Genomic DNA, 22,950 nt, shown 5'->3' on the forward strand with positions numbered 1-22,950 from the left:
TCCTCATTATATCTTCCTACTGCTCCGTCGTCTCCTCATTACATCTACCCACTTCTCCCTCGTCTCTTCATTATATCTTCTAATTTCTCCCTCTTCTCCTCATAAGATCTTTGTACTGTTCCATCGTCTCCTCATTATATTGTCCTACTTTTCCCTCTACTCCTCATAATATCCCCCCCCCCCCGTCTCTTCATTATATCTTCCCATTTCTCCCTCTTTCCCTAATTATTTCTTTCTTCCTGCTGCTCCATCTTCTCCTCATTAGATCTTCCTACCTCTAAGCCGTCTCCTCATTTCATATTGTTACTTCAGCCTCGTCTCCTGTCGAAGTCCCACTGGTCTTCTCGTTATATCCTTCTGCCCCTCACTCTTGTCTCCTCATCATATCATCCCTCCCTTCTCGCCTCTAGTAACTGTTATGACATCTGCCTGCTTTCCCCCCGTCTCCTCATTATATTCCCACACTTCTTCCTCGTCTCTTCATCATATCTTCCTACTTCTTCATTGTCTCCTTACTATATCTTCTACTTCTCTCGTCACCTTGTTATATCTTTCTACTTCTCTCTCGTCTCCTTACTATATCTTTCTACTTCTCCCTTGTCTCCTTACTATATCTTCTACTTCTCTCTCGTCACCTTGTTATATCTTTCTACTTCTCTCGTCACCTTGTTACATTTTTCTACTTCTCTCGTCACCTTGTTATATCTTTCTACTTCTCTCTCGTCTCCTTACTATATCTTTCTACTTGTCCATTGTCTCCTTACTATATCTTCTACTTCTCTCGTCACCTTGTTATATCGTTCTACTTCTCCCTCGTCTCCTTACAAAATCTTTCTACTTTTCCCTCGTCTCCTCATTATATTTTCCTAGTTCTCCTTCGTCGCATGCTTATATTTTCCTACTTCTGTCGTTTCTACAACCCCGCCCGCACCGGCTTCGTATCCCAAATGCCTAGATCTATGGTCATGCTGTTGATCACTTGATTGTCTGGCCCATAGTCAGTCGTTTACAGACCGCAGCCATATAGCTGGAATGTTACTGAGTGCGACATATTGCTAAACTCACTCACTCACTCTACTTCGTCACCTTGCTCACTAGACTAAACTGAATATATGTGATTTTGTTAGTAACAAACAAACCCATTTTAACTGAAAAGGAGACCCAGGGAGACCAGAGATTGAAATCTAGAGTCGCTTCATCTACAGCTTTAGCAACGGCTTGGCATGAAGCGAAATAATGTGGTTCAGGCACTTTGAGACACACTACTCGCCCACCCTCTTCTCCCGTTTTCGTCTGTGGTAGTCAACAAGCGAGAAAGTTCATCCCTTGATCAGCTCTCAGCGTTGTATTAATAACTGATAACCATCAACACACCCAAAAAAATTATGATGGCCACCGTCTTATAACATCGTGTACATATGCATGCAGATCGTTAATATTATCATTGTCATAACAATTCATTTGCCCTGTCTTCCCCTCTCCGGCATGCGTTTTCAAACGATCGTGTAGAAATTACGAACAAAAATGTTTACACATATACAATGATTTATGCATGGGATTAAGGAAAGGGTCCGTGCGTGGTGCTAAATTAACACATTACTTAAAAATATAACACCTGCCTAAAAGCGCTGAGAAATCTTCGCATTAAATATTGTGACACTTTCGTTTCGGCATTGTTTAGTATAAACACAGTGAGAAAACTGTTGACAGCTTAGCCTAATTACCGTTTAATCACAATCGCCTTCGAGCAGCTGATTATCACACCGTCTCGCCATCAAGGCAGGTGACGACTGAGTGACAGTTGACGAAAACATTAGTACTCACTTAAATAAATACTGAACTTAATGACAAACCTTTGAGTAACGAAAGCGCTAGATTTGCAGAAGTCTTAGACTACGATCTAGCTTCTGAAATGAACATTTTTTTACAAAAACAACTTCATAAATTATAATCATAAAATACACGTATAACGGAAAGGGGCCCAGACAGTCTCTTCAGTTCCAGGAGACTGTGGCTATCTTGTCTTGCCAGATACCATGTATACTCTTACTTGCATGGGCTTTCTTGCATGGAGAAATATGTTTCAGAGTCTGTATGGCAGACTGCACACGTCTACAGGGTAACAGTCATAGTTTATATGGAAATTTCTTTTAAAATATATACATAACATCAGAGTACTGTCCACCTGTCTAGAATTGCCCCCAGAAAGGATAGAATTACTATACATCTGGGAGCTCAGCATACAGTACGGCCTTGGAGCAAGGCTGCACAAGCGCTTTAGATATTAAGAATGAAATTGTTTCAGCTGATCAATGACGTACTCAAGCATTACTCAACGACTGCAGGCAGATAAAAATATAGTTACTGATAATTATGACACAAAGTGAATATAAAGATAAGTGAAATGTTAGCATGAACATAAAATGTATATATTCATAACTTCACATTTTTTTAGTATGACGTGAGAAATAGTAAACATCTGTCGACGTGGATATGCATGGCTAAGGTGTTCCGTGTGACAAAATGGCCGTTTCCCTCGAGTTGTAAAACGGTATATTCAAATTAGATTGTCTCCTGTTGAGCTTTATCATATATTCCACGATTTTATTGTGGTCGAAAGTGTATTACATTGTTTGTTTTTTGTTTGTTTGTTTTTTTGTTGTTTTTTTCCCCATTCATTGATGTGGTAAGATATACAGACAATGCAACGCCAACTATCGCAAAAGATGTTTCCCAACGACATTCAGTGTATGACTAAATATACTACATTACTGATAACTAGTTTTCATGTAATGTAAGTAGCGACGTTCGATGTGCCACAATTGAGAATGGTATTTAATGGTAAGAATCTACATCCCAGCGTGGCCAAATAAAAAAACCCCTCCAGTTCTTAGCCATTAATATTTTGTTCGAATTTACTCACCAATTTCCAGAATGCCAATCATACAGTTAGGCATCCTGTGTTTCGCAGTGGAATCGGAACACTTTATTCCTCACATTCCCGTTCCGTGGCAAGGTTGACTTTACTTGACTTAATATCGAACATTTTTAATTCAATGTTCCCATCAAAACATGTCAATTTTACATAGTTTTGCTTATGTTGTTATCGGAACTTTTGTTTCAGTGGGATATTGCATTGCATTTGACTGAGAAATCTACGATAAAAAGTTGGTCTGGAAAAAAGGGGAAACGTATAAAAAAACAGTCATTCCACAGGAAAAAACACCGAATTTTCAAAGACGGCGGAGATGGGGTAGGGATAAAGAGTCCACTGCGATCGGGAGAGCTATAGAATGCGCGACACGCGCCGTGTGCAGTCGTTATAGTACTCACACTCCCCCTTTAACCAGTCAGTCCCCCGTCTATAGTCGCCGGGCAGTTCGGTAGGGAAAACCAGGTCTGATTTTATTAAGCTCGCGTGTGGCTGTCAGAGTGTTTGAAGTACAGCTATATGAAATCCACATATAACATTTTGCCATTGTGAATTCAAACTACCTCCCAAACAAGTCATCTCATTTGATTGAGAAAACCCCATTCCGGAAACATTGCTTTTATGGTAGAGGAATTGAAAATTGTTTTCAGGGTTTTCCGAAAGATTAAAAGCTACATCAATAACCTGAGCTATTGTTTATGGTGGTCGCATACAATACAACATTCATGACTGAACGCTCATCTGGGGGAGTCACAAACTGACCACGAACTGACCAGCGCCTCAGTCGGACCCCCCGCCCCTATTCCTCAAAACAAAATCTATTTTTAGTCAACAATGAACCAATAGCCGAAGCGGAGAGAAGTGCGCGCACCAGGCGAATTTTCTCTATGGTATATCCAGCTCACTGGATAGGATGCCAGGAGCATCTAGGCGATTTAACTTGTCAAAATTTGTCCGATGAATTGAGTTCAGCGCGGACAGCGAGTGATAATCAGTGTCCAACCGAATGCCTCGTCGTTGGGACATGTGCTCGTGTGGAGAGGTAGACGCTGTACGGTGAAAGTACTGTCAAGCAGTGTACAGAGTTCGGCCACAACACTCCACATTGACCCCCGTCCCCCACCGGCCGGGCACATTGGTACTGGACAGTAACCTGCGCCCTCGTTATAAGGCGACAGGCGAATTTGGGACTATCTCGGGTGTCTAGGAAGGGTTCTCTGGGTGGACATATCCATGGAACCTCGTCAAGATGGTCTACATTGTCTTATGCACTTTACTCGTACTATCTTCGCTTTCCATGGCAAGACAACCAGAAGCCAGCACGAGGAAAAAGCCAAAGTGTGATAGCGACTCCTCGAAGGATGTAAGTACTTTGAATAATTTAATTTCCATTTCTAAACACAGACTACATAATTAAGAACAGACATAGTCATAAATTAGCATTGGAGATATATTTTATTTCAAGGTTTATCATTGCTAAGTTTATTTTAAGATGCGCAATGGAATAAACAGAAACGCAATGGTTTTCAGTTAATGTCTAAGACGAGGAAGCATTTCCCCTGTGTATGTATGAAATGCTTTTACTCCATCACAGCCCGTGTTTATGTTAAGGTAGATAGTTGATAAATACGAATTCCTTTCAATTCAAATCCATAAACTTGAACAGTCAAGCTGGAGCAAACTATAGAGGTACTTCGTTTGAAGAATTGTGCAGTATTTGAGCTTTATGGAGTATATTCAGACTTGTGTTTTAATACCATATGTATTGTCATTCCTAAGTCTTTAGATTTCGTGACACCAGACGGTGACTGGGACGTATTTCAGTTACGTTATATCTCTCTATTGTTTCACTGATGTTTCAGCATTAAAAACAACGTAATGTTTGCTTCTGAGATTTACTTAAATACGTTTTCATTAATTTCGTTTACATTGTAAACATGTTAACTGTTTTGTTTGTAGTCATGCCAAAAGTAGAATAATTTTAGCTGAATGGAGCATTGGGCCAACGAAAATAACCCGCGGTTGTAATCAATGAATGCAACAATATTAACTAAAACAGATCTTTGCTACTTTTGATACACCCTGAAGGCAATCGGCATCAATCGGACATCTCCGGAGTAGAAACGGAACGTTCACCTGTTGTCCGAATATCTCTCACATCGCCATGAGCGTGATAAAACTGGGAAAGAAAATACTCACAAGTATAGAATTATACCATTCAGGTTAGGGTTGTAGATTACTGTGAGGGACATACACGGCAAACCCGATATGTTTTCAAAGGTGTCTTTTACAGGACGAGTATAATTGTCGCGAAAAGTTAGCACGGTGGGAGGGTGAAGATCCGAATGCTACTAAGCACAGTTTTATGCACCACTCGAAACCGACTGGGATCACTCGTTAAAAAGTTGTCCCATTTTTACAACAATTCCCTGTTATAAGACCTGCTTGTGAATGAACACACTTCTCTCACAATACTCGAGATTTGCTTTGTCTAGGCCCATTCACACAATATACTCGTTTTATCGTGAATGATATTTCAATCTCTGTTTGTATTAGGTCCTGCGCGTCAACCTGACTCCAGTGATTTCGATCAAGTATTCTGACCCATCGTTACTTAGGGAAAATCCATGTGTGTTCTTGTTATACAAATTCAGTAAATTTTGCAATCATTTGTAGTCTAGCTTGAAAAAGGTCGCCGAAAAAGCACTAAATCTAGTGCGCATTTAACGCCATGATTTCTACGCTTGTATCAACTATTTCGATATTGATTCAATGGAGATTTCACATATATTGTGGCCCTATCGACACTACTGATAAACACACGAAGAATATTAAATTATCCAAGCTCTGAATAATAAACTAACTGATTATAAGGCTACTTTTAAATAGAATGTAAATTTGCAATATTTGTTGGAAGAAGCATGTCCTGTGAAAAACGAACGCCTGTTATTGGGATTTCATCGGGGAATGTAGGTGGTATTTTTCTCGACAAATTACGGCCCGGGTCTATTAATTTTCTCCAGCAAATAATATCTGGTTACGTGCTTATTGCTACCTCGTGAGGTGAAATATATGTTATTCACAAAATCACAACCTTAAACCTGATGAGCCGTGGACTGAAGTTGGTTTTCTATTGATAGTTAGGGGGTTCTTCGTATCAAGTTAATGGCTTCACAATCTTGTCATCTCTTACCACAGTTCTCAATCACCGGTGTCTCACATCCAAAGGTACCCGATATGTTTGCACAGCGAAATATCTCACCGTCGGCTGTTCTACTCAAAGATTACATTTTCGTTCATCCCCGACTTACATGTACCCTGTTAACTATCAGCAAAGAGCCCGTTCTTCCAAGGCTTGAATTTATTCATGTTTTTTCACCATCGAGTCGGGTATATTTTCACAGGGGGTAACCCGATCCCTCTTTCATTTTCAATTCTTTACTTTGTATATTCTTGTGTGGTTTTCAGCAAAGTCGACTCAACTCGTTTTTGTGGACAATACACCGCGACCCACCGTCGTATTTCTTTGGGACAATTCACGTGCCGTACACAAGAGTATGGGATTACATTCCCCGGAATACCAAACATGCATTTCGTCAAGCTGGTAACGTGTTCTTCGAGTTGGACCTGACAGATCCTTACACCATCACGTCCCTTGCTAACTGCCAGCTGTTGCCTCACGGGGCCAATCTCTCGGACGTGCTACCCAGGGACATATATATCCGTCTGAAGGAACATTTAGAGTATGTCCGCCTCATGATGCCCGGGTGGATGTCTGCGGATCAGAAGGGCAGGGGTCTGTATGCCGACTATTTGTTCAATGCTATTGCCGGAAACTGGGAGAGGAAGCGACCCGTTTGGGTGATGCTTATGGTAAATTCTCTGACAGAAAGTGATATCAAATCTCGGGGGATCCCTGTTTTGGATTTATACCTTGCGCAGTCAGCGGAACGAATTGGGAAAGTCACCGGAGCTGTGGAACGTGTTGAAGAACAGTGTGTGCCTCTCAACGAACTTAATTTCTCCCAGGTAAGAAGGAAATGTTTGCAAGTGATCAATATCGTTATCCACGTATTAAACACATGCTTAGTATGATGAAACATGAAAATACCACATACGTGAATAAATATATATACCATGCACCATGGAACACATGACCAACACATTCGACCTTCCTAGAGGGGAGATAACTTGAATTTTCAACAGGACTGACCTGACAACACTATACATGTTGTTACCACAGTATAGGCATTGATGAAGCTGTTAACAAGCACAACGTGACCCTCAGTAAGTGCAATACATTAATTCAAGTGTGATACTTTCGTTTATAATCAAGTAGGGCGATTTTTTTTATACAGGCACGTGAAAATTCTTTCTTTCTTTCACTGAATGCACGTAACGAGTGCAACATTCATTAATAACAATGTTATATTGCTCTAATATTTGTAGCTGCTAAAATGCAGATATAAATGTCGCTGAGTAATGTGACATGATAAATAGCCACAAAGGTTTATGTTTCTCAAAGTCGCTATTTATCAAGTGTTCTTCCACGAAAGGCAATAAAAAGCAGAGCAGGATTTTAACAATGTGTCAAAAATGTTTGTTTTGGAACAAAACACGTCATCATTTTCTTGTTAAAATTGTATTCATTCACAAGTAATTTTAACATTTTGTCATTTTTGTTGACCCGAGAGTGTGGTGTTTACTCACAAGTCGAAAGCAAATAATAACGGAAGGTTTTTAGAACCTCGTACGAACGTGTGAAATTGTTTTGGTGCACCGTAATGAATGGGGGGCACTCGCCCGTGAATGGGGGGCTCTCGGCGTCACGGTTGACGGCTCAAACTAGCAAAGACTCAACGGAATATGCATCGGCAAATTAGACATGTATACAGCGACGTATACAGCATGTGTAAGAAATTGCTTTGTGGTTAATGAGGCGTGATAACGATGGCAACAGTTCCCGATTCTTCTGACGACGAATGCTTATTGTTGAAAGACGAGCACTTGTTACTGTTTGTTGTAACAGTTCAAATATCAGAACAAGTGATTATTTTATGGATGCATTTTTCATGGAAAAGTCAGATTTCGGGTTTCAGTGCGAAATAAACTACGAGTTAATTAACTGTGTAATCGTGTTTTCCATTTTACACAAAATGTCACCAGTATTAGTAAATAATGATGTTTTGTCGATATGCGTTCAAGTTGCGATATTTCAGTACTTTGGTGAATTTTGTTGTTATTATACGAAAGTTAAGCACAATACGATTACAATATGCTTATCATGACAGACGTAACCAAGTCGGGGCAAAATGTTGTTATACGGAGGGAGCCGCCCACAGTTATCCCGTTTTCAAGTGTAGGGAATAAATTATGACTGGTCCCGTTATGGATATACCACCTCCTACTTAAGACCTACTCGAGAGACTTTACCCAGTAGCTAATATTGTTGATTTATAATATCTATATCTCACGGTTGTACGTTTTGGGATTTGAATAAGGGCTGGAGTTTCCGTTGGCATTTCGAGCATTGTCAGTTGATACACAAGTAATACCTCAACTTGATCCTCTTTCATACATCGCATAGTTAGTGGTTAAGGAAATATTATATATATTTCAACGTTCGAGTCTACCTAACTACTAGTATTTGGACAATTTTGCATACGATGTTTCTACGTTCAAATTTTGCGGTGAATTACTTTTGAAACTTACAACGTGAAATTAACAACGTCAATCAAACGTCCCAGAATGAAACTTTTCTGGAAATAAACTTCGCGTACTTGATAACAGAGAGTGTTATAAGATATATCACCCCTAGCACTTTGTAACTTTGTTCAACTATGTGGACCTGTGTATGTAAGCTATAGGGAGTCAAGCTAAGAATGCCAACTTGTGTCTTAAACTGTTACAGTGTGCATAGTTGAAACAGACATGGGTATGTGGAAGATACCAATGTTTAACATCAAAAGCATTGTTTTCCTTGTCTGCTGGGAGCCCGCTGTCGGGAATAAACTTGCCGGTGTGTCTCTCCAAGTGGTTTATTTTTCGGAGTAGGAAACTAAATTTACAGGTGTGTCGGCTTTGAAATCACTTGTATTGTTTGGGTTGACTTTGAAAAGCATGCTGTAGCCATGTCGGGAATGTTGGCTGTTGTGACAGCGAAGTCAGGATTCTTGCGAATGTTTTCAGGAATTGGGGACTGGCTAATTATTATCGGAGATGGGGGCGGGGTGAGTTTGGGGTAGCCTCAAAGAAATTACAGTGAAATAAGGGGTCATTTCACAAACAGTTACGCAAAATAGGGGTTGATGGCAAACATAAATCTTTTGGGACAGTACCAAGTTTTTGTGTGCTCTTGATGAGTTAGTCCAGCATATAACTAGACGACTTCGCTGTATACCAAGGTGTGCTCGATGTAGGCCTTGGCTGGAATACAAGTTTATTCATATGAACTGTTGATGAGTATTGTCACTCATTCATGAATTTTATAATTGCCAGTTTGGACCTATGTTGAATTTGAATATTATAAACATAAAGTATATTTTCATCCTAAAAGACATGCACTTTACATTAGTTTTCAACATAAGAGACATTATGTGTCATGGTAAAGTTTTAACAATATTGACATATATTATGAAATGTATATGGCATGTCAAAAATGAGTCCTCAAACCAGAATGTGAGATTTGGCCGATATTCACCCCTGTGGACTTTGTATATTTTATATCTTAGTACACCTAATAATTTCTACTTGTTAAATGCTGATTAAAGTGTAAATCAGAACATAAAAGCCAACAAGTGAATACACACATGCAATAAAACCAATATCAACATGCAATAAAAACAGTGAATAAAATCAAAGCTGACAGGTAAATTACAAAGCTGGACAGTCCCACCGCCAACAAAGTCAAAGTAAGGTAATATATTAAAAGCAATCATTATGCTGGGGCTCTAAATGTACTTGCCTAAATAGGGACTTGACATGATGCCATAAGGGGCCAGCAGGGGGTTAACCCCCACTAGCTATAATAGGCATGTCCTGCTGGGCTAATTGTCCCTTAAGACCTATCCCAGTATGTTATATGGCCAATGGGCTTTATGTCCTACAAGGCCATACAGATTGGGAACTTGTAAGAGTAAATGTCTATTTTGTTTTCTGGGGAATCAGTGAAAACTCCGCATGGGACAATTGAGGGCGGGGGAAACTGTGTAACCCTCTTGATGGATGTTGGATAATCTGTGTGGGACACCTGTGGTGGTTTTTGTACCTGGGTGTTTCTAATAGTAGCTCTTTATGTCTAAGTAGAGGGATTAGAATGTGTTTAAGGACAACATGAGATAAACGTTGCTTTAAATGTTACAGTGAGTGAATTTGATCCACTCATATGGTTCCAGCAACAGAAACTGTTAGATTTGGAAGTTTTTGTGTTTTGTCAAAATCTGAAGTGAATGTCATTGGAATATTGAAGTAGTTTTGAAGACAGCTTTAATCCCAGATGTGTAATTTGATAAACCATAACATGGGCAGATCCAGCCTTTTGAAAAAGGGGGTTGCACTTTTGTCATTTTTATCTTCAAGGGGATGGGGTGTTTATTGAGAATCAGAACATGACTTTGAAAAAACAGGAAGGGTTGCAACCCCCACAAACTTCATGATCGTTTGTTACCTGTTGGTGATTTTTACCACCATATAGCCTAATGCTATTTATCAGGACCATTCTTGGTACCTTCCTCTTCGTTTTGAAATACTGTCCAGGTGCTTTTAAGCATGTGCACCTAATGCTGTTAATTTATGAGATGGCTTCATCAGTTTATTACCTTCATCTTCAATCTAACATACCTACCCTGGTGCTTCTTAGGTGCTTTAGGTGCTTGATCTCATCCTCCCATTTCCCATCCCTGCACCCTGACAGTATCACAACTGGTGCTGTAAAGATACATCGAACTATCAATGGATTTGTAATTGTTGAGTCCCCAATGGCAATTAAACAGTAGTGGAAACAAAAAACTATCAGTGCATTGATAGCATGTGTGACTATCCATAGTTTAGTAATTAAGTTCTGTTGATAAATGTGCAGTACAAAGTTTGGATGTTTGGATGCAGACCTGCAGCTTCATTGAGTTAAAACTTAATCTCTGTTACAAGTTTTCAATTATTAAAAGAGACTGAAACTACTTCAACTTGTTTTCATTTCTTTTAAACTATACATTCACTTGAGAAATGACTTCAAATGACGAAGGAGAAAAACTATTGCAATAGTATTTCAGTTGTTGGTCACAACAGTCTATCATTGTCATAGTAGTTGTTTTACCCTCAGTTGTAAACCACAATCAGATGTTGCCACAGGTGCAGTCAGATGACATAGCATTAACAAAGTAAAATACAAAAAAAAAAAACATCTATGAAAGCCTTCTCATGTATTGTGAAAGAAAAGGGACATTTTCTGTTCACAATTTATTGAATACATCTAACATCACATTTTATGGCATGGCATCAAAATTGGTTTTGTATATTTTTTAACTATTTCTTGGAACTCTCTGATATAACTATAACAGTTACTATTTAGATAAATTAGATGAAAGAATGAAAGCTATCAGTCCAAAATTGCTACAAAATAACAGATATTTTTGCAAGAATTTAGTCAAAACATGTCAAAACTTTAAAATCAAGTAAGCACCTGCACAGTGTCTGTTCGAAAGGTTTTTTTCATTCCCCTATTTTTTAGCAACATATGTGATAAAAACTTAGATGACAGCAGTTCTTGTGTATCTATAATGCTTGTATATCTTTATAATACAAAGGAGATCCATGCTTATGAGGTCCTGCTGTGATATGTCTAAATGATATTTACAAGTGAATACAGAGCTACTAAGATTTGTTCCCAAGGTAAAGTAATATAAATTAGGGTTATCACGACTTCAAGAGTGACTGACGTGTAGAACTGTTGGGGGTTATTTTCATGTTGTATGGGTCCTACTTGGATCAGTGTCTTAAAGTATCCATGCTCCTACACACAAGGAGAGAGAATGAACCGCCATTAACATGTTTATATTTTACTTGGACGACATACTGTGTGTTAATTCGTGTGTTAAAATAGGGTTTTCAGAATGAAAATATATTTGTATGAAGTCTGTTACACTAATGCTGTTTTTGACAGGTGATATGGGTTAGGATTTAGGAAGGTCTTAATTTGTTGATAGCAGTGTATGTAGGCTCTTCACGTTTGATAAGTCAGTTGATAATTCCTACATGCTACATTTAACCCTATCCACCCTGTATGCCATCGCTGCTATCAAACAGGTAGACAGATGCTTTTGAAGAAGTGGAAGCTTGTGTTACTCAGCCAATACGCGGGGAATCTAGAATGTGTCTGTTAGGTTGCCAATACACGGGGAATCTAGAATGTGTCTGTTAGGTTGTGTATTTATTTCAACTAGTCTCTGAAATGAACATATTTTACACAAAAAAGACATAATAAGAAAATACATACATGATGAAAAGGAGCCCTGTGACTTTCTTTACCTGAAACTGTGGAAATCTAGACTTGCCACATATTTTAGTCTTGCATGGGCTTGATATATTTGTTCAGGATCAGTATGACAGACAAGGGTATGGGATATGTGAAAAGATTCTTGCTTTGATGATGATGATGATGATGATGATGACGATGATGATGTTGGTGGTGTTTGTTGTAATGATAGTTTCATAGCCCAGTAGTGGCCTGTCGTAACATGACAATAACTCTGGTTCTTTGTCTCAAAGTTGTGCTTATGGTGATGAAGACATAATAATAATAATACGTGTTTTATTATTTATACGTAAGAAAACGTTTGTATCACTGTTATAAAGATTCATTGATGTCATTGTATTACCACAACTGTATCATGTTTTTGTATAATTACCAATGTATGTATATTCAGGTGATCTAGGTATGTATTGTGACACTCTAAGTACAAATGCCAGTTGTGATTAATTCATTTCTTAACGAACAATAACAACCTTTTTCATACATTTGAAAGCTGATCATGTGAGACGAAGTCCTGTGTATTCTAACATTAGCAAACACATTAATGACAAGGCTTAGACACGAGATCTCCAGACTTCAAAGTTAGTGAAGTAAATCTGTGTTTCATCCTTGACACCCAAGCAAGGGTTTAGCAAAGGTGGGTCTCATTTAGAATGTAATATATAGCTTTTAAAAGAGACCCTGTCATATGGTCATTTTACAGAAGCCACCAAGACTCTAAGATGATTCCCTCACCTGTCAAGTGTAATTTGGGAGAGACAAATTAATGTCTGACACGTTTTATTTGATTTTATCTGTGCTTAAACAGTGGAAGATTTCAATGACTCTTGTCACAGCTGAGAGGAAGCTCATAGATTGTGTAGATAGTACAACTGTTGTCGTTGGGACAGAGCAATGCATTTACTAATTTGTTATAATGGGGAGGTCTCCAACTGATGAACTTGGCTATCATTAACATAGGCGGTACTTTGATAGAGAACATTCAACCCCCTTTGTTCATGTTCACAGGGGGCTGTAGGGTAGCCTAGTGGTTAAAGTGTTCGCTCATCATGCCGAAGACCAACGGGTTTGAATTCCCAAAATTGGTTCAATTTTGAAACCCATTTCTGGTGTCACTTACCATGATATTACTAGAGTATTGCTAAAGATGGCATAGAACCATACTCACTCATGTTCACAGTGAAAGCTGTGTGGATTGTATGTTTGTTGTTTAAAGCTACACCCACATGTGAAGATATGGGTTGGCACTGGCCTTCAGTAACCTATCCTCGTCAAGGCCTCAGAGGTGGTCAGGCTTAATTACTTGGTTGAAACATGTTATCGCATCCTGATTGCATAGGTCAGTGGTGATGCTGAAAATCACTGGTTTTCTGGTTCTGACTCTATCATTTACAGACCACCAACATATGTATTAAAATGTTTCAAAAAATTTTATTTGTGAACCTTACAAAATTGTCAAAGATGACTGATAACACATTTCTGATATGTATATGCTGGGGAAGTAAAGTTTTTGCTGAACTGTTATATCTAAGGTCATGTTTTGATAAAATATGATTGTTAATTCTATTTAAAATAACTATGAAAGAGCAGTTAGATTTTCTAAGGATTGAAAATAAATAAAGACTCTGAAGATTGTTTGAAATGAACAATTTTTAAGAATGTAACCCAAATTGAAAGCATTTATGTTTTGCCAAAAGAGAACTAAACTATTCCACTTATATAACCTGTACATTATCAATGGCTACCACCAGACTGACGAGATGATGCTTTGATAATTGCAAGGATTTAAAAGTGTGTTGGTTTAGTCGTACCTTGGATCTGGACTGACACAAAATGCCTGCCACATTTGATGGCCATTGTGTCCAATAACTCACCCCGCCAAGGATGTTATTAGTGAAATACATGATAGGGGCCCAGAATGCATGCCACCATCCTTGGAACATGTATATGTATTATGTTTTAACTACAAAATATTGTAAGACCTCAGCTCTTGTTACACTTTTAACAGTCCATGTCTCGACAGTCTAGTACAAACAATATGGAGAAATGCAGATAGCAGCATGGTAATTTGGGATTAAGCTTGATAAGATGCCTCGCTATCCTTTTCACTTGGAACGTTCTTGTAATAACAAACAAAACAAGCCACAATAAAGTGCTAAATATTTTACCCGACCTGGATACCCTTCATATTGTAGTCGTTATGGATAGCTGAAAACAATTATAAAAGAATATAAAACAGCCATCTTATCCAAGAAATAGATATAAAAAAAGTTAACATATTCTTGTCCAGAATATTTATGAATTGTAACAAAATATTTGTGCAAACATTTTATACAAAACCATAAAAAAGTATAAAAAAAGTAAATAGTTCTGAATACATGGATGATGGGTTGTTGATAAAAGAACAATCTCCATTTTGTGTGCCAATGTTGTGTTACAATTTTGTCCTGCTTTGAAATGAATCTGAAGATGTGCCGATACGCCCATGTTGCATATTAACGCGGTACCTCAGTAGTATCGTATTGCATTGATTTTCATTTGAATAGGAGTGCATGTTTTATTGACATACGTTTGTGTGCTGTTGTAATGAATACCCTTGATATAGACAAATTCACTAAAAGACATCACAGACAATGATGACAGCATAGGTGTTGTGATGAGAGGAACATATCTAAGCGCTCATTTTAAAAAATATTTACAAAACAAACATTTATTTTTGATCTAATGAGTAAATATTTGAAGTGAGAAGCACAATGTTGAAGTGTGTTTCAACCATTTTAGCTCATATTTTTGTAAATACATGTAGTCTGAGTTGTTATTTTTTGGTGGTTCAAGTTTAAGTTCAGGTCAAAATGTCATGACTTAAACATTCTTTTGTGTCCAACTTCACTAGTTGTATGAAAATGAAAAATGTTTTGTGTTGGAACAGTATACATGTTTCTGACCCCACTTTGTGAAGCGTCAAGACAATAGCCCAAAAGGCATTAGTTTTAAACTGTTGCTAGGTGATGAATGGGAATTTTACGAGGTAAGGAAAGGAGCTGACTTTCAAGAGAGCCTGACAATAGCATATACATCACCCCCAAAAGCAGTAAACATAGACCACTCCTAAATTCTTTGATGAGCAAAAATTGAATAGAAAGAAACACTGACAAGGGAAATTACAATGTAGTCTTTGATTTATTAATTTATTTTCATTTAATTAAGTGGTATGAGGGTTTTAGTTACATAAAAGTAAGCCTGACATGCGCTTCATTGTTTAATGCTAAGGCCAAACCAGTTCTGTTTCTTGTTTTATGGATTTTTGTTTTCAGGAAACCTAAAGGCAGGAGGGGAAAAAAATAAAAATAAAATCACCAGTTAAGTAATATTCCTTCTGACTGCTCAAAGTATTTTATTTTGGGCAATTTATTCAGTGTATATAGGGCCAAAAAAATCTATAAAGTATTTTTCTGGTAAGTTTACATTTTTGCCCAATAAAAACATTAGGATTTTATTTTCTGAGTGGCTAAAATTAATTGTTTTCTTTTCTCATACTTGAAAAGAAATACGACAGGCAGATCTGTAAAACAGGAAATAAAATTAGTCTGGCCCAATAGACAGAAATGACCAGTGATGAGCTGCACAAGCCGAAATTAGAAACAAACGTTATTATTTATTATGTAATTATAAAGCAGCATTTCATTATCTACTTGTAGATTGTCAGATATGTATGATGCCCTCCAATTTGACAGGATTTCATGAAACAGTTATCAATATTCATGACATACATAAAGGTCTAAAGATCCTAATGAGGTCCACATGGATATAACAGGGACAGTGAGGTAGCCTAAAGATCCTAATGAGGTCCACATGGATATAAAAGGGACAGTGAGGTAGCCTAAAGATCCTAATGAGGTCCACATGGATATAACAGGGACAGTGAGGTAGCCTAAAGATCCTAATGAGGTCCACATGGATATAACAGGGACAGTGAGGTAGCCTAAAGATCCTAATGAGGTCCACATGGATATAACAGGGCCAGTGAGGTAGCCTAAAGATCCTAATTAGGTCCACATGGATATAACAGGGACAGTGAGGTAGCCTAAAGATCCTAATTAGGCCCACATGGATATAACAGGGCCAGTGAGGTAGCCTAAAGATCCTAATTAGTCCCACATGGATATAACAGGGCCAGTGAGGTAGCCTAAAGATCCTAATTAGTCCCACATGGATATAACAGGGCCAGTGAGGTAGCCTAAAGATCCTAATTAGTCCCACATGGATATAACAGGGCCAGTGAGGTAGGCTAAAGATCCTAATTAGGTCCACATGGATATAACAGGGCCAGTGAGGTAGCCTAAAGATCCTAATTAGGCCCACATGGATATAACAGGGACAGTGAGGTAGCCTAAAGATCCTAATTAGGCCCACATGGATATAACAGGGACAGTGAGGTAGCCTAAAGATCCTAATTAGGCCCACATGGATATAACAGGGACAGTGAGGTAGTCTAAAGATCCTAATTAGGCCCACATGGATATAACAGGGCCAGTGAGGTAGCCTAAAGATCCTAATTAGGCCCACATGGATATAACAGGGCCAGTGAGGTAGTCTAAAGATCCTAATTAGTCCCACATGGATATAACAGGGCCAGTGAGGTTGTCTAAAGATCCTAATTAGTCCCACATGGATATAACAGGGCCAGTGAGGTAGCCTAAAGATCCTAATTAGGCCCACATAGATATAACAGGGACAGTGAGGTAGCCTAAAGATCCTAATTAGGCCCACATGGATATAACAGGGCCAGTGAGGTAGCCTAAAGATCCTAATTAGGCCCACATGGATGTAACAGGGCCAGTGAGGTAGCCTAAAGATCCTAATTAGTCCCACATGGATGTAGCAGGGACAGTGAGGTAGGCTAAAGATCCTAATTAGTCCCACATGGATGTAGCAGGGACAGTGAGGTAGGCTAAAGATCCTAATTAGTCCCACATGGATGTAGCAGGGACAGTGAGGTAGGCTAAAGATCCTAATTAGTCCCACATGGATGTAGCAGGGACAGTGAGGTAGCCTAAAGATCCTAATTAGTCCCACATGGATGTAGCAGGGACAGTGAGGTAGGCTAAAGATCCTAATTAGTCCCACATGGATGTAGCAGGGACAGTGAGGTAGCCTAAAGATCCTAATTAGTCCCACATGGATGTAGCAGGGACAGTGAGGTAGGCTAAAGATCCTAATTAGTCCCACATGGATGTAGCAGGGACAGTGAGGTAGCCTAAAGATCCTAATTAGTCCCACATGGATGTAGCAGGGACAGTGAGGTAGCCTAAAGATCCTAATTAGTCCCACATGGATGTAGCAGGGACAGTGAGGTAGGCTAAAGATCCTAATTAGTCCCACATGGATGTAGCAGGGACAGTGAGGTAGTCTAAAGATCCTAATTAGTCCCACATGGATGTAGCAGGGACAGTGAGGTAGCCTAAAGATCCTAATTAGGTCCACATGGATGTAGCAGGGACAGTGAGGTAGCCTAAAGATCCTAATTAGTCCTACATGGATGTAGCAGGGACAGTGAGGTAGTCTAAAGATCCTAATTAGTCCCACATGGATATAACAGGGACAGTGAGGTAGGCTAAAGATCCTAATTAGTCCCACATGGATGTAGCAGGGACAGTGAGGTAGGCTAAAGATCCTAATTAGTCCCACATGGATATAACAGGGCCAGTGAGGTAGCCTAGTGATTAATGACTTCACTCATCATGCCCGAAGACCCGGGTTCAATTCCCCAAATGGATGCAACATTTGAAGTCCATTTCTGGTGTTCCCTGGAATGATGTTGCTTGAATGTTGCTAAAAGCAGAATATAACTAAACTCACTCACTCACTCACTCACTCACTCACTCACTCACTCACTCACTCACTCATATTAACGGACATTCTGTCGTACACCTGTCTGAAAATATGCATTTCATGATGTAACAGTATCTATCAGTTTGTGAATTAGTGTGTTATCAGTGAAATTTGGCTAAACAATCCAACAGGGTCAGTGTCCATTCTTTCAACACAAAGGAAAATCAGCATAATAATATACAGATAAAATTTACACTACAGAAACAATGTAAACGATAATTTAAAAAAAAATTCTTTTGACAATGATATTATCATAATCATAGTGGAATGTCTCAGATTAAACAACATAGTGAAATTTCAGTTTTTCGAGTCATATGTTACAATTATACTGGTACGTTATTCACATTTGCATCCTGGTACTTGTTTTAGTTCATATATCCAGCTGTGTGTACCAAACCTATATAAAATTGTCTCTAATGATGTTACTTTTGTTTTGCGATTTGTTTAAAATGAAAGGTGTCATTCAAATCTGCAATTCAGTGAATGCATTCTGTGTACTGTTTCACAGACGTCCATTCTAATCATTCAAACGCCAGAAACCTATGAACTTGTGGCCAGTGGCCTGGAGGGAGATTAATAGCCTCTGCATTTCTGGTTGTCCTGTTGAACATAATTCTAGGGTTTGTGTCCATGTTTTCAAAGTTTGAATGAACTGACTGGTGTCACTGTGGGACACTTTCCCATGTTTGGATCAGGTGGGTGACATTTGACAAATGACCTTTTACAGGCATGTTCTTTTCATACTGTATGACTTTCTCCAAATATAATATGCAGGTAAAGCTCATGTAAATTGGTCAGAGTTCTTTGGAATATTGTAGAAATTGTTGATGGAACTTTACAAATATTTAGTTCAACATTGTTCTTGTGTATTTAGTAGAACATTGTTATTTAATGTTTGGTAATGATTAGCTGTGCATTGTTCTTGTGTTTACTAGAACATTGTTCTTGTGTGTTACATGGAACATTCGTCTTGTGTAGAACATTGTTTTATGCCTGCTAATCACCACGACCATCACCACCACCACCATCATCATCATCATCATCATCATCATCATCATCATCATCATCAAAATCTTTATTATGTTTCAAGGCCACAGGCCTATATTCATGTTAATACACATATTATAATCAAGTATGAAGGCGTAAACGAACAATTTCGTGATAATTCACAGCCTTCACCTATCTACCTGCATAGATTATCATACACCCCGAGTGAAAAATATCAATAACATATAAATGTATAGCTGTACTGGAACTTTTTAGACTTTTAGTACTCATTTCTATTTTTCTAACTTTTTCTCTCATTTTGTATGCGTAGTAGATAAAATGATCATGCTAGAATGAAATGCCCCTTATGAAATACACAATTCATGACATCAATACACTCAAAGTCAAGACCAGCGCTCCTGAAGTACACACCTTGGCTGAAATGTGATATCCGTATATAAACTTTTAACTTATTGAAGGTGAGCTACAGACCATTGTGATCAGTATGTCATGTATCGGAAATACAAGGAAGTGGAAACTTTAAAACACAACTTTGTTATAAAAAATCCTTAAAAATGGTAATGTGAGCTTTAACAGAAACCTTTTAAATCTTGTATGTCGACCTCAGTGATAACAGCTCTAAGTAGGTGTACAAATACAGTATGGCAGTAGTGTTATCATCAGGTGAACAGGCCGTAGTCGTCAGGAGGGTTGTCAACATGGAGGTCCCACTGTACAGGTATTTCACACTGTGGCGACGTATAATACCAACTCATAGGGACTTTTGCTGTGATACAAATGTCTTCTATTTCCTGAGATACCATCACAATTATTTGTTCTCTGTTGGGAAGGAAATGGAGGTGAAAAACTTGTTGTAACTTTGATCTTTTGCAATTTTGTGCCTTATCGGTCTAACTGCTAAATGTTGTGTACTTAACACAGATTAATATATGGAATTTTGAGGCGATAATATTGCTGTCTTTCAGTTTGGTAATTACAGTTTAGTGACAGAGAAATGTTGAAATGTTCTCCACATGTCTACCATGATAACTTCATGATAAAGTTTTTCTAAGGCCTTGAATGTCATAACACTGATCATAACTAGAGCTTCAAAGATTCTGTTTAATTCACTGAAAATTGAATCTGACACCTTAGGTTCGATTTTCGATAACCATTATCTCTATCTCGGTTCGATATTTTATTACCTATTTGAAATATTTCCACACGACCAGAATGTAATGGACTCCAACTTGAGTAGTTTCGAGCACTGAAATAAGGCAAAATGTTATTGGTTGATGCTAAGCTGATTGACCAATGAGAAATGCTGTTAGTAGACATCACAAAGTTGCTGATGGATTTCACCCTAAAAAAGCTGATTCTGAGAGTTAAATGAAATCTGATGTTTTTACTTGTATGGAGAATCGAATTAAAAATGATTGAATCGCAGGTCTAGTATCAAAAATTGAGTCAAAGTCTGGATGAACCTTTGGAGGACTAATCGTAAATCACTATAGCCTGTTAATGACTCCAACACAGTTCAAAAATATTATATCATTTGTGAGTGAGGAGGAGTTTATGCCCCTTTTTGCAATGTTCTTATTTTTGTTCCACTGTTAATATTCTTTAAGGTCGATCATTCATATACCTTTTACTGGTCTCTTGCCTTTTATGCCTAGTGGAATCTGTTTAGGCAGATGGTCAAGAGAGGTGATTGTCTGGTGTTGGTAATTTGTATTCACTTTTGAGCAGCACTAAACAACATAATGCATGAAGCAGTAATGCATTAATTTACTTCTAAACAAAGAAAAGTGACAAAAATGTCGTCTACACCATGGAACACACAAAAATCAACAGTCTAACATCTAAATTAACGTCTCATTGTCTTTATGATAATAATACTCTGCCCTCCATTGACATGGCTTAGGTTAGTTATGCCGGTTTTGGTAAGAAATTTTCGATTATTTTCCTCAGAAAACCTAAATGAGGGGTGACAAATCATAGCTCAGACTAATATTCCTTCTAAACACTATAAGTGTTTTAATTTTGGCAATAAATGAAGCATATAAGGGTAAAAAAGCAAACCAAAAAATTCTTCCTGTAAGTTTACATTTTTTTGCTAATGCAAACAATAGGATTTTTTTACAGTGGGAAAAATTAATATTTATTTTTCTATTATTCTTGGAAATATATTCTACAACAATTTTGTCCTACATTTGAGCCACAACCTACTAAAAGTAATAAGGAAACATGAAATGAAATACCTGTGCACGTATGAGGTTGGTGAAATATTTATTACATTTAAGCTATAACTTGCCAAAATTGAAAAGGAATTAAGAAATCAAATACCTGTGCATGTAAATAAACTTGCAGCCCATCCCAGTTAATGTTCTGTTTGTATACACTTGAAGAAGGTCTGTGACCTGGAAACAATTTAATCATCCAGTTCAGCTATTTGTAAAGAATGCTAAGTTAATTATAACTTTAATATCCACCAATATAAATGATCACACCATGTTAACAATTAACAATTTCACCAAATGTGTTGACTGACGAGAAAGCCCTCACGGTGCATGCTGTTAAAGTACAGAGAAGCCAACACAAACCTAGTTTTTCAGCATAGTCATGTGGTTTATTTGTGTAGAACAGGGACAGAGAAGTTGATTCAACTTCACTTCCTTTACCTAGTGCAACAGGTAGGGAGCTCGCGGAGAGCCTGTAAATTTGGATGTAGAACGCTAATTTAAAGTACAGCCGTAGCAATTGCATGGATGTGAAAGAGCGTTGTTTTAGGCATTTAGCTGGACAACTTTAGGCTCCACAGGCATGTTGTCATGTCATGAAAACTAAAGTAGGGTGTATGTCGACGAGAGCCTTCAAACAGATGCAGGAGGTCACCATTCTAGTTTTTTGTCACTTGATGGCATGCTCTGACTTGTGAATATATCTGTGACAAGGGGTTAATGCAGGTCCCTCAGGCCATGACATTGAGGATCTGTCCTGGAGTTTATTTAAGAGACTCGAGAAACTCCCTAACTGTATTTACAAGATGCTTTTCTTAATATGCCAGCTTGCCCTCGTCCCTCTGAAAGGGGCATGTACATCATTTACACACTCAAACAGTAAACATGCTGGAACAGTACAATAAAAATTATTGTTATTATTATTAAGGATATTTATATATCGCACATGTCCACGCAAGTAGTATATGCTCAATGTGGTCATATTTTTTCCCTTGATCGTTGGATATAAATCTCAACTCCACAGGGATCATACAAATTTTGCAGTCAGTGTACACACACCAAGTTATTATGCCTTTCTTATCCTTATAAGGATGATATAGAAGAAACTAAGAAACAGTTTGAATTAAATATCAAAATATCCTACTCCTTATCTGGGGAAGTTTGATTGTAAATTGTTGCATTCGTAGCTGAATAGTCATTTGTTTTTATGGATTGATTTTGTCAATGTTTTTTAATGTTTTAAAAGTTTTAGAAGAGTTTTTTCAGGTGAAAGATTTGCCTTCCTTTGCATGTGTTTGTGATGGGAAAGCTTGCTTGTTTGCAAGCACCTGGTGTCATCACATGTTGACAGTGCAATTGTACAATGAACTCTT

General features: G+C 38.1%; 1 protein-coding gene across 1 annotated transcript in view; it reads left to right on the forward strand.

Annotated features, from left to right (window-relative positions):
- The first annotated feature begins 3,801 nt into the window (after positions 1-3,801).
- LOC137290387 (metalloprotease TIKI1-like) overlaps positions 3,802-22,950 on the forward strand; it is a 91,758-nt gene continuing 72,609 nt past the window's right edge. The window contains exons 1-2 of the mRNA XM_067821288.1: positions 3,802-4,295; positions 6,401-6,961. Coding sequence (XP_067677389.1) covers positions 4,182-4,295; positions 6,401-6,961 — 675 coding nt within the window. The 5' untranslated portion in view covers positions 3,802-4,181. The remainder of the gene's footprint in view (positions 4,296-6,400; positions 6,962-22,950) is intronic.

Source organism: Haliotis asinina, chromosome 7, assembly GCF_037392515.1.
Source record: "Haliotis asinina isolate JCU_RB_2024 chromosome 7, JCU_Hal_asi_v2, whole genome shotgun sequence".
NCBI classification, from domain to species: domain Eukaryota; kingdom Metazoa; phylum Mollusca; class Gastropoda; order Lepetellida; family Haliotidae; genus Haliotis; species Haliotis asinina.